We start from the raw sequence: 26,444 nt of genomic DNA on the forward strand, positions 1-26,444 counted from the left end.
AGATGACATGATTTTATATACAGAAAATGCCAAAGACTTCAACCAAAAAACTGTTAGCTATCACTGAATTGGGTAGAATTAGAGAACCTAACATTAAAATACAAAAATTAGTAGCATTTCTATACACTAAAAAATTATCTGATAGAAACAGTTATAAATGTGTAACAGTATGTACTTAATAGGTATCTGTTGTCAGCATAGAAATATCCTTAAGATACTACCTGCTGAGTTGTCATTAAAATGAGTCACCAGTCTACATGAAACCAGACTTACCAAGATGACTACTTGTCTTATTTTTTTTGCGTCTTCATTCAACTTTTCCTCTTCCAAAACTAATACCTTAATTATTTTTGTGATGTTTCATTGGGAGAGTTGTATCAGTTCCTTCTCCAAAATTATTGCTTTATAGAATCTTAGAACAACTGTGTTGAGTCTATGGACTGGTATGACTGTATAAATTAGAGGAACTTATAATCTCTTCAGTACTATAATACTTGTTTAAGATTTGTGCATTCTCTATATGTTTCATTGTTTAGCTGTACTCAGAAACCAGATTATTTTTTTTGTTTTTTTAATAAAAACATGAAAGTATAGAATATAGTATTTCTGTTGTCCTAAAAGAAATCAGAGCAAATAGATACAGCCTTTATCATATAGCAAAGACAACTGATTTTTAAAAGTATTTATTTATTTATTCAGCTGTATCAGGTCTTAGCTGTAGCACACGGGATCTTTGTTGCTGCACACGGGCTTCTCTCTAACCAGAGTCTGGGCTTAGTTGCCCCTTAGTGTGTGAGATCTTAGTTCCCCAACTAGGGATCAAACCTGCATTGGAAGGTGAATTCTTAACCACTGGACCACCAAGGCAGTCCCAAACACAATGATTTTAAACTTGATTCCTTACTGAATCTTTATTATCTCTGCTCCATGTTATGTTCTGAGTGAAAGGTACAAATTAGGGAAGTATAGAAAATAGCCTGAGTAGTACAATACATCTTGCAGCAAAACAATATGATCTGTGTTACAATACAAGGAAGAATATGCCATAGTTACCAAGGAAGATGCTAAGAGGTCCTTTTCAGTGGGAAAAGGAAAGAAAACATGAAAGAATTGTGATTATGAGGATAAAGATTTTCCTGAAGTAGCATTTTTCCAGAGGATAAACCAAGGGAAAGTAGAGGCAGAGAGACAGGAGTTAATCAAAGGAGCAACATCTGAAAAACAATGGTTAAAAAAAAAACCTGTTAAAAGAGTTTGTGGATATTTGGTTGGCTTTTCTTCAGTGGAAAGAAAATTTTAATCATGTACATATGTATAAGGTATAAAAAAATCATTATTTAAAAATTGAGAGTAAAATATTTAATATAGTAAATGTGAAAGCACTTTGATAAATAAAAAGAACTGTAAAACTGCAAAAAAAAATATCTGAAAAAGAAAGAAAACAATCCCATTTACAACAGCATCAAAACAATAATATACTTAGCAATAAAGTTAACCAAGGAAATTAAAAAAACTTCTACTCTGAAAGATACAAGATACTAATAAAGAAATCAAAGAAGACATAAGTAAATGGAAGGTATACAGTGTTCATGGATTGGAAGAATATTGCTAAAATGTCCACACTTCCAAAGCCATCTACAGATTCAATGCAATCACTATTAAGATTCCAATGCTATTTTTTAAATTATCTTTTTTATTTGAAGTATATCTGATTTACAATGTTGTATTAGTTTTTGCTGTACCTAATGGCATTTTTTTAAACAAAAGCAGAAAGAAACAATCTTAAATTTTATATTGAATGGCAAAAAACCCCTATTACCCAAAGCAATCCTCAAGAAGAACAACAATAAGCAGGAGGCATCACACATTCCTGACTTCAAGCTAATACTATATAGTAATTAAAGGGGCTTCCCAGGTGGCTCAGTGGTAAAGAATCTACCAGACAATGCAGGAGCCACAAGAGACTTAGGTTCAATTCCTGGGTCAGGAAGATCCCCTAAATAAATGGCAACCTACTCCAACATTCTTGCCTGGGAAATCCCATGGACAGAGGAGGCTGGTGGGTTACAGTCCTAGTGGGTCACGAAGAGTCAGACATAACTGAGGATGCACATAATCACACAGTAATTAAAACAGTATGGCCGTGGCATAAAAACAAAGAATCAATGGAACAGTTTTGAGCCAGAAATAAATCCACACATATAAAGTCAAAACTAACATTTGACAAGGGAGTCAAAAACATTCCGTGGAGAAAACATAGCCTATTCAACAAATGGTCCTGAGATAATTAACTAATCACATATAGAAGAATGAAACTAGACCCCTATCTTATGCCTCACAAAAGTCAATCTGAAATGGATTAAAAAATGTAAGATGTGAAACCATGAAACCCTTAGAAGAAAACACTGAAAGTGAGCTCCTCAATATAGGTCTTGGCAATGACTTTTTTTGGATATGACACCTAAGCACAAGCAACAACAGATAAGTGACAGTCCATCAAACTACAAAGCTTCTGTACAGCAAAGGAAACAACCATCAAGTGAAAAGAAAACCTACAGAATGCGGAAAAAATTATTTGTACTAAGAGGTTAATATCCAAAATACATAAAGAACTCATTCAACTGGTTAACAAAAGACACAAATAACCAAAGTAAAAAATGGGCAAAAGACCTGAATAGACATTTTTCCAAAGAAAATATACGAAAGGCCAAAAGTACATGTTCAACATGACTAATCACTAGAGAAACACAAATCAAAACCGCAATGAGTTAACACCTCATACCCATTAGAACGATGGGTAGTAGGATTGTAAACGAGTATAGCCACTATGGGATAAAGGATGGAGGATCCTCAAAAAATTAAAAATAGAACTATTATATGATACAGCAATTCCGTTTCTGGGAATATAGCTCAAGGAAATTAAAATACTAACTCAAAAAGATATGTGCATTCTCATGTTTATAGCAGCATATATTTATAATATCCAAGACATGAAAATAACCTAAGTGTCCACTGATGTCCATTATTCATCAGTGGATAAAGAAGTTGTGAGGGGTGTGTATGTGTATGTATGTAATAATCTTTAGAAAAAGAAACTCACAGAGAAAAGAGGTCAGATTTGTGGTTACCAGTAGCGGTGGTGGACTTGGCAGGGGGTAGGGGTGGTGAGGAGAATCGGATGAAAGTAGTCAAAAGGTACAAACTTCTACTTAAAAAGTACTAGGCATTTGATGTATATATAGGATGAGGACTAAAGGTAACATTGCTGTAGAATATATATGAAAGTTGTTTAACAGAGCAACCAGAGAGTTCTCATTACCAAAAAAAAAGTTCTTTTTTTGCTTTTTCTTTTCACTGTATCTATATGAGGTGATGGAGATTTAAACTTGTTGCAGGAATATCTTTGCAATATTTATGTCAAATCTTTATGCTGTACACATTAAACGTATACATATGTCAAACTGCACCCCAATAAAACCGGAAAAACAGAAAATAAAAGTGAGGCAGATTTAATATATGTGTATGTGAGTGTACACACATATATATATTATAACACATATATCCACAAGGATATGTAAAGAGCACCAAAATACATTTTCAGTGAAAAAAACATGAAGCAATGTGTATGGTACACCTTCACTTGTAGTTAGAGAGTAAAAAATATACACATATATAACCATGTGCATTACTTCTTGGGAAGAGGGTTACAAAGGATAGCATAGCATTACACACCTCTCTGTATTATTTGAACTTTCAGGCCTTTTTTAGTGCTTCTATTATTTTTTCAGTAGACAGTTATGATTTTAAATATTAACTTGAAATTCCTATAATAATTGCTCTATCTAAATGGGCAGTTTTAAGAACACTACAAAATTTACTTTCTGCAATGGTTTAAACTTTGCGCTTCAATCACAGATCCTATAATTTCATTGTAAATCTTTGTCTACCAAAAATGATAAAAAAAAGAAACTTGTAAATAACAAAATCTAGCCAATTTCTTAAATTATTCTGCAATAAAAAATTAACAGGATCTCAATAAATATTTATTTTACAATAAATAAATTGTAATAAATCAGTTCCTTTTTTCAACATTAGAAATGTTTCATTTCTGCAACATTCAGTAATAGACATAAGGATAATTTTTTAAATAAATATGGTTTACCATATTAAAACCTTTTGACACATGAAAAGTTTAAAAATATTATTTAGACTCATCAGCTTTCAGACCTGAGAGTGGCCTCAGAATCATTTAATTCCACAAATGAAGCAACCGAAGTCTGAGCATTAAGAGGGCTCACAGCAACAGAGCAGGGGAAGAATCGAGCTGAACTCCTGGTTTGACTTCTATTACTCTGTCTTAGTTAACGTCATTCTTTTATTAAGACACAAAGCAGGTAGGTGAGGCAAACATGCCTTCTGGATTTGAGTTTCAGGGCGTGGGGGTGGGGAACGGGGAAGTAAAAGAGCAGAAAAACATTTAGAGCAGAGACCTAAATGGCAGGGAAAGATTCAGAAAAAGGAATCTACCTGGCCAACATTGCACAGCTCAGTTCTCATTCTGAATAAACTAGGAAGGGTAGGGAAGACAAGGCTGAATCAATTCTTTCTTCTGAAACGGATTTCCAGTGGAGGACGATATTATTATTTTATCAACAAGAAACAAATACCTACTTGAAGGCAGCTTTCGGGTGAGAGGAATCTGAATGCCAGTTTCTTGTAAGAAAAACTAACAGAAGAGAAAGAAGTCTATTCAAACTTTCTTTGAGAGTGCTATGATATTCAGGCTACTCAAATCATTTCCCCAAATCTTTAGAAATTTCTTAAAAGGGAGAGAAAGCCTACTTAATAGTTTGATTATATTTTTCTGACAAGGTTATTCACTCTGTGCCAATTTAATGTTAAAACAGAGCTGGATTTTTTAATGTATTAAAAATGTGTGCCCTACAGTTTACTGGAGTACTTGTAATAATTATGTACATGCTATTAACACTTATGATCTTTTCATAAAGCTTAGTAGATAATTTCCCATTTAGTGACTAAGGATACTTACAATAGCTAGCAACTCTTGGTATCTGCTTTATGACAGAGTTGATCGTGGCTCTGACTCATCTCTACCACATCCTTAGATCAGGAAAGCAACCTCCACTGTAAGTCTTTCTTACAAGGGATGGGAGAGAACTGGTGTCTTCAGCCCCTACTGGAGACCAGTTCCAGGTCCAGTGAACAACAGTGCAGTTGGGCAGTCATTAATAGAAACTGCAAACTGGGGAAACTGCTAATGAAGCTGATAACAATGAACCACTGATATTCAATCAGTGATTCTCAAAGAGTGGTTCAGGGACCCTAAAGATCTGAGACACTTTCAGGAGTCTGCAAGGTCAGAACTACTTTATGATACAATATTGCTTGCTATTTTCACTCACCATCATGAATGTATCATAACGAATGAAACGTCAACATTTATTGCTTAATGCAACAAATGAACATTTTCCAAATGAGTAATGTATGGTAATACAAAATCATTCATGGATAAAACATTCATTCAAAGTAGAAGACCAAGGGATTTTAATGCGATAGAGTATGAAAAGTTCTTTGATATGATTTTAGATTCCACATTGCAACAAACCTTTGAGAATACCACTTACCAAGTTTTAATATAGTATAAAAGAATATCCAGTTAATCTGAAAAGCTTTTAAATATTCTTCTATTTTCTAACTCCTATAGACATCTGTGTGAGGCTGAATTTTCTTGTATTTATCAACCACAACAACATATTGAAGCAGACTGAATGTGGAAGCAGCTATGAGGACCCAGCTGTCCTCTATTAAGCCTAACACTGAAGAAATTTGTGAACATATAAAATGATGCCACTCTTGACCCAATTTATTTTGGTTTAGAGAATAGATGTTTTTCATTAAAAGATTTTATGATACCATGTAGTAAGTTTTTATTAATTTTAAATAAATTAAGAAACATTTAAAAATGTTCTCAATTTTAATTTCTAATATGGTAAATATCAATAGATATACCCACATAAACAAAACTCCTGTGGTATTGGGGGGTGTGAAATAATTTTTAAGAGTATAAAAGAGTCTTCAAAACAAAAACTTTGAGAATTGCTGCATTATATAACTATTAATATTTTACTGCCATAAATGTTAGCACCTTAACAGTTTTTTTTTTTTGCAGCTTTTTACAGTTTGTTGCAGTTTTATTTAAATATTAATAATATGATATAACTATTAATATGAAAATAAATATATTTAAATGGGGCTGATACTTTGACAGGACTCTATTCAACAATCTTACTGAAGTAAAAGCCAAAATGAAGGTATACAGCCAACTGTAAATAAAGAAATAAACATGCAGCCTGATTTAGCTGTCTGCCCTTTTGGACAGAGTTCAAATTTAACCAATTTTAAATTTAACAAATTTAACCCTGTCAAGCAGCTCTTTATCCCAAGTATACATATGGCCGAGGACCCAGCAGACCACATCACACAAGGTTGGCAAGAAGCAACTCCCATGGGTGACTGTCCCAACTCATACTTTTTTTGGTTCTGTCTAACCATCTATCTACTTCTAAGCCACTGTACTCTTAAGTTACTTAAGACTATGCTCTATACTTAGACTATGCATTCTGTCACTTTCATCGACTAACAAAATAAACCTGAAAACAACCTATAGAGGGTGCAGAGATAAGTTTTTCACAGCTCAACTATTTAGAGGTAACCTTGAAGAATGCTTTCTTTTTCCTCACCTAAAAAGAAAATACAACACAAGGGGAATAAGAATTGTGGCTTAAAATCCCTTCCGGGATGAGGCAATCTACAAACAGATAAACAAATCTGCCTGTCACAAGTTCCAGTTTAAGGACTCTTAAAATACTGTGTGTTAGTAGCTCAGTTATTTCTGATTCTTTGAGACTCCATGGACTGTGTAGCCTGCCAGGCTCCTCTGTCCTTGGAACTCTCCAGGTAAGAATACTGGAGTGGGTTGCCATTTCCTGCCAGAGGATCTTCGCGACCCAGAGATTGAACCCGGATTTCCTGCATTGCAGGCAGATGCTTTACCATCTGAGCTACTAGGCTACACCAAACAAAACCAAAAAAACACCAGTCATCCTTAGCAGAGAATAGCATAAAACTTAAAGTCAGCACTACAAGGATTTTACTGCAATTTCAAGGGACGCTCAGGACACCCTCTGATTTTAGTTCATTTGCAAAATGAAACACAATGGTTCTTAGACTCCTCCCTTACCCTTACAGTCAGTGGTACTGAGGTGGGAAGAAAAAAGATTAAGTAAAATCTGAAAAACTGAATGAGGCATGAAACAAAAAAAAACGAACAACTACCTGGTAAAGAATCCGCCTGCAGTGCGGGAGACCCCAGTTCCATTCCTGGGTTGGGAAGATCCCCTGGAGAAGGGAAAGGCTACCCACTCCAGTATTCTGGCCTAGAGAATTCCATGGACTGTATAGACCATGGGATCGCAAAGAGTTGGACATGACTGAGCAACTGTCACTTTAAAAACAAAGCATAAGATGAGCAGAATCACTCTACCATAATCACATATATAAGGTTTATGATGTAGTCTATAATGAAAAGAATGTGGTGTCAGCAGAGGAAAAGACATATACATCAGAAGAAGAGACTAAAGAATCCAGAAATAGACCCACAAAAATATGCCCAACTGATTTTGGACAAAGGTGCCAAATTCAGTGAAGGAAGAATAGCCTTTTCAACGAATGGTACTAGAACAACTAGGTACTACATAGGCAGGGAAAAAAATAGAAATGCATTTCAACCTAAACCTCACAACTTACATAAAAATCAGCTCAACATGAATCATGAACTTTAAAGTAAAACATAAAACTGTAAAGTTTGGGGATAAAATATAGTAGAAAATCTTTAGGTCTACAGGCAAAGGCTGACAGGGATAGACAAAGAATTCTTAGACCTGACCCCAAAAAGATAATCCATAAAAGAAAAATCTGACAAATTGGACCACATCAAATTTTAAAAACTCTCTGACTCTGTAAGAGGATGAAAAGACAAGCTACACAGTGAGAAAATATTTGCAAACCATGTATCTGACGAAGAACCTGTATCTATTATATATAAAGAACTATCGAAAATCAACAGTAAAAGAACAATTAGAAATATAGGCAAAAAACAAACAAATGAACAGGATCTACTAATGGCAAATAAGCATTTAAAAAGATGTTCAACATCATAAGCCATTAGGAATAATATTAACACTAAGAGATATCGCTACATACCTATAGGAACGGCTAGAATTTTAAAAAGTGGTAACATCAAATGCTGACAAGGATGTGGAGAAAGTGAATCACTTATGCATTGCTGGTAAAAATGTAAAATGGTACTACTACTTTACAACAGAAAATGGCAGTTTCTTACAAAACCAAATGTGCTTATCGAACAATTCATCAAGTGAACTTTCATTCATATAACCCAGAGAAATGAAAACTAATGTTCACACAAAAACCTGTTCCTGAATGGCCATAGACCCAAGGACTGTAGCCTGCCAGGCTCCTCTGTCCATGGACTTCTCTAGGCAAGAATACTGGATTGGATTGCCATTCTCTTCTCACAGAAATGTCTTGAGACATCTCAGGTCTCCTGAATTGCAGGCAGATTCTTTACTGTCTGAGCCACCAGAGAAGCCAGCAGCTTCATTAGTTAATAACTAAAACTTGAAACAACCCAAATTTCCTTCAACAGGATATACCATAACACTCTTGATATCCATGTCATGGACTACTACTTGGGAATAAAAAAGGAACGAACTATTGATACATGCAACAGCTCTGATGGAGCTCAAGAGAAAAAATGAAATCTGCCAACCTTGAAAGATTAAATACTAGAAGATTCTGTTTATATTACATTCTTAAAAAAATTATAGAAATGGTGAACAGATCAGTGGATGCCACAGATTCAATCCCCGGGTTAGGAAGATTCCTTGGAGAAGGAAATGACAACCGATTCCAATATTCTTATCTGGGATAATCCCATGGACAGAGAAGCCTGGTGCACTACAGTCCATGGAGTTGCAAAAGTGACCGAACAACAACATATTATAGTCTATTTATGCTATATGTTACCACTGGGGAAAATGGATGGAGGGACTATGTGATCTAATTTTTTTAAATACATGTAAATCTACAATTAACACCAATTTATTTTTTTCTTATTCCAGTAAGAAAAACCTAAGTATTGAGAACACTATACAGTAAGTATTTCAAAGACCTGAAGCTTCCCTGAGGGCTCAGCGGGTAAAGAATCTGCCTGCAAGGCAGGAGACACAGGAGATGCGGGTTCAATCCCTTTTGGTCAGGAAGATCCCGTGGAGGAGGAAATGGCAACCCACTCCAGGATTCTTGCCTGGAGAATCCCGTGGTCGGAAGACCTTGGAGGGCTACAGAGCATGGGGTCACAAAGAGTCGGACGTGACTGACTGACTAATACTTTCACACTTATCACAGATGACTGATTTTCATGCCCTCAAGTGGGTAGCCACATCATTCAACTCCATCTACAACACAGAATCCACAGATTTGTTCAAGTTTTCCTTTCTTCCTTCTCTTTCTTTCCTCCTCTATCATTCCAACAACCCCCTTCATAACAGGCTATAAGACAGAACTGCAGTATACGTGTGTGGGGTGTGTGCGTACATGCGTGTGCACTACAATTCCATGTTCTCTCTAGTTTTACAGAAATACACACTGAGGTGTGGGTTGTTTTTAACCATACTTAATAATCAACCTTCTGCGCTCTTGGTTCCTAATTTTAAAATCCATATGGTCACATTTTGTACTTCCCTTTAAAAATAAACGTCAGCTATTCATGACAATAGTTGCTTCTATCCCCTACCCTCACCCCACTACATAGGTAGGTAAATGGTCCTACAAAGTAAGTTTTCATATGTTTGCTCTGCAGTTTGACTTGATCACTGGTGGAACCTATGCAATAAGATATCTTCTGTATACTGAAGCAAAAGTTAATGGTTGCTAATTTTTGAGAATAAGCTAAGTTCTTTTTCTGGCCACTGATATATACTCTATTTAATAAGCCACTCTCTTTGGGCAGGGCATTGGTATATAGAGTCTGGTATATTATATAGACTAAGAAGTACTATGTATATACCAGGTACTAAAAACATCTAATTAATACATTGCAGAGAAGCTAGTTTATAGTTCTGACTCTCTCTTGTTCAAAGAATTCTTACAGCAAACATTATTCTCATACTTTTTCCCAACCTTTACTTTCTAAACAGATTTTTATATATATATATATATATATATATATATATATATCAGGTAGCATCTAATATCGTTCTCCATATAACAGTCATGGGGTAGTACTCTTTTCCTTTAATTTCAAGAAAAAAAAATTTTTTGTAAGATCTGCTATATTCTCAGACTATTAACTCAGCATCATTCCACCCACTTTTCACATCAAGTCTTACTTGAGGGAGTAGAAGCACACCCTGCCCCAAAATATATCTTTCACAAATGTTCAAAGAAATAAAAACAGAAGTTATTCATGTGGCATTTCTTACACAATGGCCCCAAATGTCAGTTTTATATACTATAGCTCTTATAGTCGGAGAAGGCAATGGCACCCCACTCTAGTACTCTTGCTTGGAAAATCCCATGGACGGAGGAGCCTGTTAGGCTGCAATCCATGGGGTCGCTAAGAGTCGGACACGACTGAGCGACTTCCCTTTCACTTTTCACTTTCATGCATTGGAGAAGGAAATGGCAACCCACTCCAGTGTTCTTGCCTGGAGAATCCCAGGGACAGGGGAGCCTGGTGGGCTACTGTCTATGGGGTCGCACAGAGTTGGAAACAACTTAAGTGACTTAGCATAGCTCTTATAGTATCATTTTCAATTTTAAAGAAATAATCACATAATCAAACAGTGTATTTCCCCCAAATAGCTAAGATTTTGGGAATTAAACATCTATTATCATGTGGCCCATCAATGTATACAATCTTTCACATCTTGCTCTTAAAGATAAAATCTTAAATTTTTCCTAATCTCTTACTCAGAAAGATACTTTAAAAAAAAAAATCAGATTTCATTTCCAAGCAAATGCTGAACTGCAATAAGCAGTCTTAAAAGTGCACATCAAATGCCCAATGAAAAATAACACAAAACAGCACAATTAGAAACTGTGGGAATTTTACCTTAATTCTTCTCTCTGTGTCATCTAATTTTAACTCTGCAGAAGCAAGTTTCTTTGCTAAATCAACTCGTTCAGGTAGGTGTTTAGCTTCAGAGATCTTTTTCAGTTTCTGTAAGGACATTTTGGTCTTAAGTAGTTCACCTTCTGTCTCTTTCGCCCTTTTTTCATTTGCCTGTTCTTTCTCTTGAGATTTTCTTAAGCGGTCTTTGAGTGCTGTAATTTCATTGTTATGACGAGTAATAAGTTGTGAGATTTCGTTTTCTGTGTCCTCAAATTTATTCAGGGCTTTTTCTTGCCTGTACTGAAGCCTTTTCAAAGCCTTATTTTCTTTTAGCAGCTCGGTTAACTTGACCTGGAGTTCAGTTACTTCATTCTGCAATTCGTTGATTTTTAGCAGTCTTGCAGCAAGAACCTGTTTTGTAACAAGATCAGGATCTTTCGGAAATGGCTGCCTACTGAGGCTCTGGGAGCGAAATCCTGCTCGGACTCCCTTTCTGTTTGGAGGACACTTAGGGCTTGGTTTCCTAGGGGCTGAAAAAGAAACAGTAATAACGTAAAGTGAAAGCTGTATCAGATGTAGAATTATTGACTTATCCTAACACAAGTGACTCCATAACATTCTTTAGTCATTTTGTTTCCTTTAAGGAAACATTTTTTAAAACTTTTTTTAAATGATTTTACAATATTTAAATATTTGGTTTTACTTAGAGCTTTTAATACATTGTTTTTATTAAGAAATGTTTGAAATCTTTTAAGACAGTTCAAGAAACATATTCTGATCCAGCAAAACAATATCTCCTGGTTTACAAGGAATTATTTTACACTGCTTTAAAAGATGGCAACACCAGGCTCCACCATTTTTACCTCTGCAGATAAGATGGTCACCGTCAGCATTAGCATGGTGCCTAATAAATACAAAATGTCATGATAATCAAGTCATCTGTGCCAAGATATTTGGGATCATAATTTGAAATGATGGTTTTTTAAAATTAATTAGATTAATTAATTAATCTCATTAATTAATGATGGTTTTTAAAATTAATTAGAAATCTTTGTTTCCGGAAAGATGATGACAACATGACAGAACATTTGAGACTTGGAGTTACCACTTCACTGGTCCTTGGGCAATTCAACTTAAACCCTTTCCAGGTCTATTTTTCCTTTTGTTGTGAGGATTAACTGAAGTATGCGTATAAGACAAAAATTCTCCAAAAATACTCTCGTCAGTATTAAGAACTTAATCCCATGTATCAGTGATTGAAAATGGAAAACACTTTAGCAGTACAGATGTGATTCTAAACGCTTTCTCAGAGGCTTTCTTTTGTGTGATGTTCAAATAAAAAACATCTGGCATAATTTAAGAACAAGATAAATGACTCCAGCCTAAAAAAATAAAAGCACACGAAATCTTTAAAGTGTACATATCACATTTCACAAAAATTTTGAATATTATTTACTCAAAGTTCATTAAACCTTGGCCTCAATATACAGAGCACCTGCCCTTTAAAAGAGGCATCTGGAAGTTTGCCATAGTGGAGAACAGCAAACTTTAATCTCCAAAGTGACTGCATTTTTTCTAGAAGGAAATGCATTCCAGAGGGGAAAAAATGAAGAAAAACTAGAAAATCCAATCTTTCCCTACCTACTTCACGAGCCATGGATTTTATTATGTAAAAAGGTAAAGAAAAACATGTTTACAATTTAACATTATAAAGTTTCATTTAAAGAGACAGAAATTTTGTGAGGGTATATTAAATGTGTACTGATTTGGGATTACAGCTCTATACATGCCTGAATATTTGAAAGGAAGTAGTAATAAAAAGAAATGAAGGAAAGCCTATTAGTAACTTTGAAACTATGCTATCCAATATAGTAGTCACTAGCCACATGTAGCGGAGAAGGCAATGGCACCCCACTCCAGTACTCTTGCCCGGAAAATCCCATGGGCGGAGGAGCCTAGTGGGGTCCTCCATGGGGTCACTAAGAGTCAGACACGACTGAACTACTTCACTTTCACTTTTCACTTTCATGCATTGGAGAAAGAAATGGCAACCCACTCCAGTGTTCTTGCCTGGAGAATCCCAGGGATGCGGGAGCCTGATGGGTTGCTGTCTATGGGGTCGCAGAGAGTCAGTCGGACACGACTGAAGCAACTTAGCAGCAGCAACAGCCACATGTGGCTACTGAAAACTGAAATGTGGGTGATCCAAATTGAGTCCATAACTGAAATACACACAAGGTTTCAAACACCTAATTCAAAGAAAAAAAAAGGAATGCAGAATATTCCACACACTATGTTTTATACTAACTATATATATTTAGAAATGATAATATTTTGGATATTCTGGGTTAAATAAAAATTATTAAAATTAATTCCACCTTTCTACCTGTTTTTCTTTTTAAATGTGGCAATAAAAAATTATATGTGTGGCTTGCATTTGTGATTTGCATAATACTTCCATTGGAGAAACTGCTCCAATTTTAAATTGGAGTATCTATCATTTCAGTTTTCTTTCTTTCCCAACATACTGAGTGAACAGAGTTTTAGTGTCTATGTGCTATTACAGAGTATGTATTCAGCTCTTGGAATGACAGAAACTTTATACATAAAAATGGTTGTACATAAGAATAAATGTTAATCATCCCAAATCTGATTTTTATGTATAAAATTATATTGCTCAGCAAATAAGATCTTATGCACATGGAAACTTAATTTGAGAAGTGAAAGCCTAGATTTCCCAGGGAAGGGGGAGCCTGGTGGGCTGCCGTCTATGGGGTCACACAGAGTCGGACACAACTGAAGCGACTTAGCAGCAGAAGCAGATATTATATGAATCAGGTCACAAATTCTCCATTAATATCTTATTCTATGATATAGCCAGACAAAAAGGGCTTCTGCCACCAACATTTGACATCCTAAAAATCTGAACATTGTTTTCTACTATATTCTATTAACCAGAACTCAAAAAATATCTCTCACCTTTCATCTATCTCTTTCATTTTCAAAACGATCAAGATGAAATACAGGGCTAGTAACACTCAGAAGAAAGATAACTGACTGTTGTATATATCATTCTTCATCTCCCCCTTATTAAGTTACCACCAAAAAGAGGGCGGACAAATACTGTTTTCCTTCCATTAGGTGTTAAAATTATAGTATGACTCATTAAAAAAACATGTAACAAAGATAAACTATGCATCTACCAAAAACTTAGTACGTTTATATTACTGATAAAATGAGAAACAGAATATGTACATAATATGCAATATATAAATATGTATAACCTAAATTATTATTAAATTGTATTATATATGTAACTCCTGATAGAGCAGAAATTTTATTTCCAAAATAATAAAATAAGCTGAAAATGTAAAAGGAAGAAGGAAGACTATGTTACCAAATGTGAAATTCTGCAAATTCAAGTGTTCAAGATGCTTTTTAAATCACATTTGGTTTTTCCTTAGTTTAGTCTGAAGTGAAGTCGCTCAGTTGTGTCTGACTCTTTGTGACCCCATGGACTGAAGCCTGTGAGGCTCCTCCGTCCATGGACTTTTCCAGGCAAGAGTACTGTAGTAGGTTGCCATGCCCTTATCCAGGGGATCTTCCCGACCCAGGGATTGAACCCGGGTCTCCCGCATTGCAAGCAGACACTTTTACCGTCTGAGCCACCAGGAAAAACTCAGTTTAGTCTACACACTGATAATTGCCAACTTAAGCCAAAAGAAATCAGTGTTTAAGGACGTTATCAGTTTGGCCCTGTTGGCTTGCACTAAAGTAGACATATTACCACAGACTTTAATTGAAAAGACAATGCAAACCAGAAAACACTACAAGTCAGGTTGAAATTTTTCTGGGTGATACTCAAAATGTTTCTCACAGCCTTTTCTCAATTATCTTCTTAAATAAAACTGCTTCTAGGTAAGGAGTGAAAAATTAAAGTATTTCTACCAATAATTCCCAAGGTATGTGAATGATTTCTTGGGAATAAACAGTCATTTTCTAAGATTCAACCCTAAGGTCTGTTTATTCTTAATTATGCAGCAAAAGTTTAATATCAGATCATGCTCTCAACCACAAAATCAAAACAAGAAAATGACACAGACAGATTTGGAGGAAGAGACTATGAAACCTGCAGCACTGTACTTGTAGCAAAAATAAACAAACAAAAACATACCAGAAAAAAGCATATAGAAAAAAAAAAAAGAAAAAAACTCATTAAAGTTTTTAAAAGTTGTTGTTAAAAGTTGTTAAAAGTGTCAACGTCTCTGGGAAGCCTGATCAAGGATTCACCGAAAAGGTTGCTTTCAAAAGGAACACACATTCTTTGCAGATTTTAAAAAGGCAAATGTTACTTTTCAAAGTAAAAATTTATAAAGGCAAATGTAATCAAACCCCTGCTTCGAACTTTTCAATAGCTAACTATCCCCCCCACAGAAACAGTCACTATCTTAACACATTCTAGGCATTTCATGACCTCACCTGTTTTCCTTTTCAGCTTACATACTACTTCCTGCCTTGCAATCTTACCACTCTAAGCTACTAATCGGGCACGACTGAGCGACTTCACTTTCACTTTTCACTTTCATGCATTGGAGAAGGAAATGGCAACCCACTCCAGTGTTCTTGCCTGGAGAATCCCAGGGGCGGGGGAGCCTGGTGGGCTGCCGTCTATGGGGTCGCACAGAGTCGGACACGACTGAAGCGACTTAGCAGCAGCAGCAGCAGCAAGCTACTAATGTGATGGCTGTATTGTATCTATTAACCGATACTATAAAACCTCATTTTACTGCTGGGAAAGACCCAAGGCAAAAGGAGAAGGGGGTGGCAGAGGATGAGATGATTACACAGCATCGCCAACGCAATGGACATGAATCTAAGCAAACACTGGGAGATAGTGAAGGACAGAGAAGCCTGGCGTGCTGTAGTCCATGGGGTTGCAAAGAGTCGGACACGACTCAGCGACTGAATAACAACAAATAAAACCTCATTTCCCTTAGCTTACCTATGATGTACTAGCGGTCCTTACATATTTTGTTACTAAGTACATACAGATTTTCTTGACTAGGGATTTATTAAGATGAAGAGATTTCCACAACATTATGCAGTCAAATATGTATTAATACCTAGCTCCAGCCTAATAACATTCTAACAAGAAAAATTATTTCTAAAGATTTATGCTGTTCCATTATAACACCATTTAATAGAAAACAGACTGGTGGTCCCAAATTTCATTTCTAAGCTGAGTTTGAACTTTTTCAGTAAGTAGAAGTAATTTTACCCAATCTATAAAAATGTCCCTTAACCACTTTATATCCATGCTTTTCACAACTTTCTGAAAATAAAGAAAGGTACAAATGTTTTGTGATTTTTTTTCCGCCTTTACAAACCCCAAGACAATCATTTATTCAGGAACAAGCGAAAACAAAAATGAGAAACCTCAGTTAGAGTTCTTTCTTCTGGATACAGTATGGCTGTGAATGTAACAAAGGATAGTACACTGTAAACAACATTTATAAAAATATATCCTATTCTCATTCACACAGGTTTCCTTAAGCACTCAGAATGAATATTCTAGGTCTACTGGAGTCTTTTAAAGGATGCTTACCGTGATGATGCACTTGGCTATCTGAAGCTTGTTTTTTATCATGTTTTCCCTTAATACTTGCAGGTGGGAAGGGATGCACCAGCGACGACCGGCCAGAAGACTGTGGAGTAGTTCCAAAATCAGATGAACAGTAATGGCTTCTGCTTGTCTTACCTTCTCGATCAGTAGCTGGACTTCTGTCTCTTTCCCCCATGGCTTTGCAAAATAGTCTCTAGTCACATCATTTCACAGACTCTTCTCAGAAAACTCCACAACAAGCCTGAAGAGCAATTTCTGAGTCTTCAGATCCTGGGGATAATATTCAGGTCTGTACTATCTGTTTTCTCTATGTATCTTTAGTCCACAATTCACAATAGCAACCAGAAGATCGGCTTTTTTCCTCTACAATTAAGGAAGAGGGAGGGAAACTCATCATATTTCATGAAATAGATTTCAAGAGTTAATTACAATGAAAGATACCAAAAGCAAAATAACATACTGCTTAGAATTTAAAAAGAGGCCATAATTTAAATCATCTGTATTTTCATACATAGTTGTCTACAGCACTTGGAGAAAAGATAGACTGTCATAGACTAGACAGAGAACATCTAGAGTACCTGACATACACTTGCTTCTGAAGAAATGATAACTGAATCTGACTCCCTTGAATCTTAAGATTTATAACAAACACAAATGCTAGGTGAATAATAAAGTCACCAGTTTTTGGTTTTGGTGGTGGGGGTGGGGAGAAATGTGGTAAAGAACAAGCCTGCTAACAAAAATAAGAAAAATATCTAAGACTGACTGCATAAAAATGTAAAACTGAACCATGAGAAAAATTAATAAAATTAAAGCACTTGAAGAAAAATATTTGCAACATGACAGAAAAATCATGACCATCCTTAACAATCAATAAATACCTCATATCACGCCACAAGAAAGATAGGAGGTCAAAAGATAAATGGGCAAATACATGTTAAGACCCACAGCAGGCAATACAAAAATAGGCACAAAAAATATTCAAATTCATGCATCATTTTTAAATCTATCAAATTTCCAAAGATTCCTCAAAATAACACTCACTGCTTCCAAACTGAGTATCAAGACAAGACTGGGGAAAAAAAGCTGGCAAAATAGGTTAAAACTTTAATTATGCTTTTAACCTTTGATCCAATAATTCTACTCCTGGATACCAAGAAAATTACCCTAAAAACAGGAGGAAAGTTATGCATAAATGTTGACTGTGGCACAATTAAAAAGAAAAAAAGTAACCTAAATGTCTAACCATTGCAAAATAAAAAATTAAGAAAAGTATTGAAAAAATCAATACAGCATAATATTATGCAGATGTCAAAAATGTTTACAAAAAGTTTAACAAGGAAGATGCTTATACTCTTATGGTAAAGGAAAAATTCAAAGTGTTGTATACAATATGATCTCCACTACAGTCATTGAAAAATGCTGAGTACTCTTTTTTACTGAACTCAGGAACTGGGGGGAAAAAAACACACACACACACACCTGCAAAAACCAAGGTATACATGTACACAAAAATAATTTCTGTCTGGGCAACACGAATTTTAGATAAGTTAGTCTGTTTAACAGAGTTTAATTTTCTAGTAAAATGAAACCAGATTACTTTTATAATCAGAACAACTGTTCTTAATATTTAGAAGAAATAAAGTCCACTGAGGAAATTAGTGTTAAAAGAATACTGGGCCTGGTCATAAATGAAAGAGACATACACAAGGCAGCATTACTGCTGTTCACTGCGGCACTGCAGTGGGAAAGGACCACGTCCATCCCGATGACCATCAGCAGGGAACCGGCTACCCACACTGGACACCCCCACACATCGAAGTACCGTGCTGCTAAGTCACTCCAGTCGTGTCCGACTCTGTGATCCCATAGATGGCAGCCCACCAGGCTCCCCCGTCCCTGGGATTCTCCAGGCAAGAATACTGGAGTGGGTTGCCATTTCCTTCTCCAAAGTACTGTGCTACCAAGCTCTTAAGGCAATGAGGACTACTTCTGCATAATCTCTGCAGTCTGCAGTGATCACCAAGAGACACTAAGAAAAGGAAGAGGGAAAAAGGCATGCGTAGTATGCTACCACTTATTGAAGGAGGGTTATAAATTCATATCTATAACTTGCATATTTTTAAAAAGTAGAGGAATAAACTATACAGTTCATGAAAACACAATGGGTTCTCCAGGGCAGGGGTGTCCAACAGAACTATGAGCAAGACTGGAAATATTCTTAGAGAAGAGACTGGTGGTTGCCAAGGGGGAAAGAGCTGGGAGAAGAATGGAGTGGGAGGTTGGGGTTAGCGGATGTAAGCTTTTATATATAGAATGGATACTGCACAGCACAAAGAACTACATTCAGTATCCTATGATAAACCATAATGGAAAAAGAAGGTATGTATAAAAAAAAAAAACAACAAGGTATGTATATGTATAATGGAGTCACTTTGCTGTACAGCAGTAATTAGCACAGCACTGTACATCAACCATACTTCAATTTTAGAATACAGAAATGTTTTAAAATCAGTTCAGTATGATAGCTAGCCGCATGCAGCTACTGAACACTGAAATGTGCTAAGAGTGAATGAGGAACTAATTTTTTTTTTTTTCTTTTTTAATTTGCGGCGGCAGCACCTAGAAGCCGCCCCTGCGTTTCTTCACCGCTCACGGGGGCCCGTGAAGGAGGAGCCGAGCGTTCTGCCGCTCGCTAACTGGCCAAAGGAACTAATTTTTAATTATGTTGAACTTCAACTGTTAAAAGCCAAATGCACTGGTGGTTAGTTGACTGGACGATACAGCTGCAGAGGAAGGGAGGAAGCTGAGCTGAGGGACAGGGATAGGAGTTACACTTCTTTACCTTAACTTCTGTAGACTCAATGCTGGAAATCATATTTTGTGGAAATTAGGTTTTTAAAAAGCATTTCCTATGAATCAAAAGAAAATCTAACTGAAGGTGGCTCAGACAGTAAAGAATCCAACTGCAATACAGGATTCCCGGGTTCAATCCCTAGGTGGGTAAGATGCCCTGGAGAAGGAAATGGCAACCCACTCCAGGATTCTTGACTGGAGAATCCCATGGACAGAGGAGCCTGGAGGCTACAGTCCACGGGATCACAAAGAGTCAGACCCAACAAAGCAACTTTCAATGAGCAACTCACACTTTCACTTTCATATATACAGTTGGCGGCAAAGCCACACACATTAACCAGTACTAACAACTTTAAAGAACACAATCCCTAGGAAGATGATCCTACTGACAAAAGAGGTCCAAAATTTTTCTAAAAACAATTTTCAATAATTGCATTGCTGGTATTATTCTGCTGCTGCTGCTGCTGCTAAGTCGCTTCAGTCGTGTCCGACTCTGTGCGACCCCATAGATGGCAGCCCACCAGGCTCCCCATCCCTGGGATTCTCCAGGCAAGAACACTGGAGTGGGCTGCCATTTCCTTCTCCAGTGCATGAAAGTGAAAAGTGAAAGTGAAGTCGCTCAGTCATGTCTGACTCTTAGCGACCCCATGGACTGCAGCCCACCAGGCTCCTCCATCCATGGGATTCTCCAGGCAAGAGTACTGGAGAGGGGTGCCATCCTACAATCTAGAAATGTGGTCATACTAGAGAGCAAGAAAGCTATGAAACACTGTCAGAAGGGTTCAGGACAGTGCTCCAGGAAGCTCTGACCAGTCAACGATGGGACAATTGCATCTTCAATAAGAACTGTATCAGCAAAGGATTAAAACACATAGAACATGTTTAAATTCATGAGGTCATATGTTATTTTAAAAAACTAATGAGTTACCACTGAAAGATACTAAGGAACCAACTCATTCATCTGAAAATTGATACATGAAGAGGAAAAAAATCCAACATGTATCCTGTCTACACTGTTACAAGCTGTATCTTAGAACAACAAAATAGTAGATAAGAGGAAGTATTTCTTTACAGAATTACTCTAGCTAGTAAATTAAAAAGGGGATTATTCGAATGACAGAATTAGAGCATTGTCATTTTGCAGTTACTAACGAAATAATGAAACTAGATCATGCTCACTAATGGCTAACACCACAGAAAATTATCAGACAGTGTGCCTCCAGAGGAGATGCAACAATTTCACTGAGGTAATAGATTCCTTCTACAAGAAAAATAAAATCTGATTTTGATCAAGCTTCTAAACTGAAATGACAATTTATAGAAAATTCAGGGGACAGAGGTACAAGGAAGCAATTAGCAAAATCTACTCTGTGGCCAATTCTGTAGGACCAACTGGCTTCTTTAACATAAATTGCAAGCAGAAAAGGAAGAGATAGGGAAAGGTATCTATATATTTTAAAAGCCTCAGGAAAACAAACAACTGCCATCTATGAGCCTTGTTTCAATCCTAATTCAAACAAATTCTGCAAAATTATAAAAAGAAAATTAAAACACTGACTAGATATTTAATGACATTAAGGAACTGCTATTGCTTTAGGTAAGATCATGATATTATGGTTATTTTTTTTTTAAAGAGTCCTTATATTTCAAGGTAGATGTTGAGATATTTATAGATAAAATTAAATAATGCCTGGAGTTTACTTCAAAATAATCCACGGGGAAGGAGGTAAAAGTATATATTAAATAAGACTGGCCATGAGTTAGTAAAACAATGTAAAAACTGTGACAGCTGCGGCTTCATTACTCTAATATCACTGGTTTTGTATTTGTTTGAAATTTTCCTTAGTAAAAAAATATTTTTAAAAAACCAAGCAAACTAGAACTTAGATTTTATTGCCTAGCAATCTCACTCTCTGTTACAATTAGCTATTTGAGCTGAAATCAGCAAAGGCAAGGACTAATATTAGAAATATATAAATCAGTCTGAATCTTTCACTTTGCAAATCATGAAAGAAAATATTTACACACGTAAAAAACTGTCGAAGAAAAAAGGATAATGAATTAAGGCAATTAAGTGGATCCATCACTTATCAGCTGTGCAAACCTCAATCTACATCTAAATCTCAATTTTCTCACCTGTAAAATGGAAATAATAATGGTATCTTCCTTAGAAAACTGCTGTGACAACTAAATGGAATAATTTACTATCCCACAGTAAGCACTTGGTAAATATCAATAATTATATTTATAATACAAACATACAAGATGATCGGTAAGTTCTGATTAACGTTCCCTGTCAATGACTTTCAGTTTTAATTTTAATAGCATAATTAAAAGTTAACTATATGATATATACAAAAATAATAACATATATTTCTGTTTATATGCATACAGCAGAAGTAGTTTAGTTCCCTATGACCTATCCCCTCTAAGTCAGGAATCCACCTAACTTTTCTTGCAAAGGGTAAGAATCCACAAAAACATTACCTGTCATTCACCTCCTATGTACCAACACTAGCTATCTCCCTACCCACCCCCTGCCCCCAATATATGCATCTTTAAAAAAAAAAAAAAAAAGGAAATATCCATTGCCCCATTATCCAAGTCTTGTTCCCTGGGACAACTATTTTAATGGCCTATACTTTTTTGCTTTTACTATTTCTTTTTATTACTGAAGTATAGTTGATTTAAAATATTGTGTTAGCTTCAGTGTGTGTACGTGCACGCTAAGTCGCTTCAGTCGTGTCTGACTCTTTGTGACCCTATGGACTGCAGCCCGCCAAGCTCCTCTGTCCATGGATTGTCCAGGCAAGAACACTGGAGTGGGTTGCCATGCCCCTCTAGGGGGTCTTTCTGACCCAGGGAACGAATCTGAGTCTCTTAAGTCTCCTGCATTGGCAAGAGTTCTTTACCACTGGCCCCACCTGGGAAGTTTCAGGTGTACAACACAGTAATTATATATACATACATATATATATTCATTTTCAGATTCTTTTCCCTTACAGGTCATTACAAAATATTGAGTATAGTTTCCTGTGCTTTATAGCAGTTCCTTGTTGGTTAACTGTTTTATATATAGTAGTGCGCTTATACTATTTCTTCAACTAGTAATTTTAGACTATGAAAGATAAGGATTTAACTCATCTCATTTTTAAATGGCTGCAACATGCAACTACACGTTGGTTATGCAGAGTTTTTTCTTTAGAATTGCTGTCCTTTTTTTTTGAAAGGAAAAAAACATCCTTCTTACCATGTCACTGATATCAATCAGTTTCTTAGTCATTCTATCTGTAGCCTGAAATCTGTTATTCTTCTTAAAGACATTTTCTTCTTGGAGTAATTTCCTATTCTAACTTAAACTAATTACTTTCTACTTGCTGTACCACTGTCATTCTGGAATTATTTCTATTGTACTTCTGTGTTAATATACCTTTTCTAGTAGTCCATGTCATTGTGTTTCACTGCTCCATACTTTCACGCAACTTCTTCTGGAAGGGTTACCTGAAGTGAAAGCTCTGAGTCTTCGTATGCCTGAGAATGTCTTTATTTTGCATCATACTTGATTATTTTTCTAGGTTCCAAATTCTAAGTCAGTCTCTCTCAGAACTTTGGAGACACTGCTCCACTGTCTTTAAAACCTCAGAGCTGCTTATGGGATGTGACAGTCGTTCTCTTATTCAACATATGTTTCTTGTGCTCTCATTATGCAAAAGTAATGAAAAAAAAAAAAAACGAAAAATCTCTGCCTTAAGGAGTTTACACTTATGTCCACTTGATTCTCATTCTTTATAGAAACCTTTAAAGAAAACAAAAAACTCCTTAGTTGCCTTTAGGACCTTTCCTCTTGCTGTAGTGAAATGTCACAAAGATGCACACATAGGTGTGAGGTTTTTTGTTTTTTTTTTTCATTGCGTTGCCCTTTGCTTCCCTCTTCCTTATTGTGCTTAGGTTACATTTTTGATAATTGACTTTCCCTTTACTCTTTTTTAAACTTCTACTGGTTAAATAACAGACTTTCTCTCTTTGTCTTTTTGTTCTATTTTCAATGACATTTACTCAATTTATCTTCATAACCATCCAGGATTTTTGAATTTGTGCAAAAATCTTAGTTTCTAAGAACTCTTTCTTGTTTTGATTTTTTTAAACAATTATTCTATTCTTGCTTTAATGAGGCAATACGTTTTTTTTCTTCCCCTGAGAACACTCTAGACATTTTGTTTAAGATCTCTTCTGATGCAGAAATTATGTTTCACATAGCTACAGTTTTTCACTTCGTTTAGCCTAGGCTTTTTAAATCCTGCCAATTTTATTTCTGTGAATTTTTGGTCACCCATAGGAAAGAATGAACAAAACTGCACGTGAGCATGGCCTCCTGACAAGCACACGTTGCTTCAAGATGAACAGCAGAGAACCAGCACTATACGGGGGACTTACTGAAAGTTAGCAAAGAGGAGGGATTATCTCCAAACACAAATGTCCACCATGGCAACTCTACTTTTTAAGTGTTATCTTTGTTTTCATTTCCAGAAGAAACTAAGTCTGTATTTTTTAATGGGAAAGAGAGGAAGGGGTGAAGGGCAGAGAGAATCACACTGTTGATGTGCACAGGCTTGAGACACAACTATTCCATTCATAGTTTTTCAATTATTCTTTCTTCCCATTTTTAATTTTTCCTTTCTTTTTAAATCCTAAGATTCTCTGAGAATCTGCAGGATACATCAGAATACTTCTTTCCCTCTTGAGTATCTTGTGACATAGTTCTCTCTGTTCTAATCTGTTCCATGCATCATTTCCCTTTCCTATTTCAGAAATGTGTTGTATTAATAATCTCTCATCCACTGAGGGTACTCTATCATCCTTTCAATGTTAAAGGTATATTCTCTTTTATCCTTAATATGATTTTAATGTTGTCTCCAACTAGAAGAAAAATACATATGGTCAGATCTACATCTTTAACAGCAAGTATAACTCTTTAAGTAAATGGCTATTTCTTTTAAATTTAATTAGAGGATAACTGCTTTACAATGTTGTGTTGGTGCCTGCCATACATCAACATCAATCAGCCACAGGATGAGTCATCTTTGGCTAATTATTCCTAATAATAAGTCTCAAACTTTTAAGAGAACTTGATACAAGCAATCACTTTTCCAAAGTTTATGAAACTACTATTCAATTCATACACCTATTCAATTCAGTCAACAAAAATTACTAAATTACTAATGGCTACAGATGCCATTTAAAGACAATGAGGAAATTAAGATGAGCAAAACACACTAGGAGTTCCTTTAAGGTAGGGTCTGGCTCTTCCATCAAAGATGGCCAGTTAAGAAAAAATCACAATAAATTATGCTATGTATCCTTTATATATTCCCTAGAAATATTACATGTTAACTACATGAAAACATTTTTTAAGGTGATAAAGTCAGCCTCAGGTTATATATCTAGAGAAAACTATAATTTGAAAAGATGCATGCACCCCAATGCTCACTGCAGCACTATTTACAATAGCCCAGATGTGGAAGCAATCTAAGTGTCCACTGACAGAGCAACAGATAGAGAAGATAGAGTACATACACAGAATGGAATATTACTCAGCCTTTCAAAGAGGGAAGCAACGCCATTTGCAGCGGATGCCATGGATGGACCTAGAGATTTATCATATTAAGTGAAGTAGGCCAGAGAGAGAAAAACAAGTACCATACGATGTCACTTACAAGTGGAATCTAAAAGAAAAACGATACAAATGAACTTATTTATGAAGCAGAAACAGACTCACAGACTTCAAAACAAACTTACGTTTACCAAAGGGGAAACACTGGGTAAGGGATAAATTAGGAGTTTGGGATTAACATATGCACTGCTGCTGCTGCTGCTGCTGCTAAGTCGCTTCAGTCATGTCCGACTCTGTGCGACTCCATAGACGGCACCCACCAGGCTCCCCCGTCCCTGGGATTTTCCAGGCAAGAATACTGGAGCAGGTTGCCATTTCCTTCTCCAATGCATGAAAGTGAAAAGTGAAAGTGAAGTCACTCAATTGTGTCCAACTCTTGGCGACCCCACGGACTGTAGCCTACCAGGCTCCTCCATCCATGGGATTTTCCAGGCAAGAGTACTGGAGTGGGGTGCCATTGCTTTCTCCAAACATATACACATTACTATATAAAAAATAGATAATCAACAAGGACCTAGTGTACAGTACAGGGAACTCTACTCTATATTCTGTAATAAGTGATATGGGGAAAAAACCTGAGAAAGAATAGATATATGTAAACTGAATCACTTTATTGTACACCTGAAACTAACACAATATTGTAAATTAACTATACTCCAATATAAAATTAAAAAAATAAGAGAATAGTCCCTGGAACACTAGACAATATTTTTCTTGCTTCTGATTACTTAGCATCTATGCCAAAAAATGTATCCCATATTTTAAAATATGTATCCCATATTATGTTACAATTCTTCATGACAACAAACAAGCATTCCTTAGAATGTACTGCAATCCAAAGATCTAAGTGTTCCTAATCACTGCAGATGGTGACTGCAGTCATGAAATTAAAAGACGCTTACTCTTTGGAAGGAAAGTTATGACCAACCTAGATAGCATATTCAAAAGCAGAGACATTACTTTGCCAACAAAGGTTCATCTAGTCAAGGCTATGGTTTATCCTGTGGTCATGTATGGATGTGAGAGTTGGACTGTGAAGAAGGCTGAGCACCAAGAATTGATGCTTTTGAACTGTGGTG

General features: G+C 36.0%; 1 protein-coding gene across 1 annotated transcript in view; it reads right to left on the bottom strand.

Annotated features, from left to right (window-relative positions):
- LCA5 (lebercilin LCA5) overlaps positions 1–26,444 on the bottom strand; it is a 61,536-nt gene that overhangs the window by 27,566 nt on the left and 7,526 nt on the right. Inside the window, exons 2-3 of the mRNA XM_070376234.1 lie at positions 16,821–17,201; positions 11,216–11,745 (exon numbers count right to left, since the gene is read on the bottom strand). Coding sequence (XP_070232335.1) covers positions 11,216–11,745; positions 16,821–17,013 — 723 coding nt within the window. The 5' untranslated portion in view covers positions 17,014–17,201. The remainder of the gene's footprint in view (positions 1–11,215; positions 11,746–16,820; positions 17,202–26,444) is intronic.

Source organism: Bos mutus, chromosome 9 (assembly GCF_027580195.1).
Source record: "Bos mutus isolate GX-2022 chromosome 9, NWIPB_WYAK_1.1, whole genome shotgun sequence".
NCBI classification, from domain to species: Eukaryota; Metazoa; Chordata; class Mammalia; order Artiodactyla; family Bovidae; genus Bos; species Bos mutus.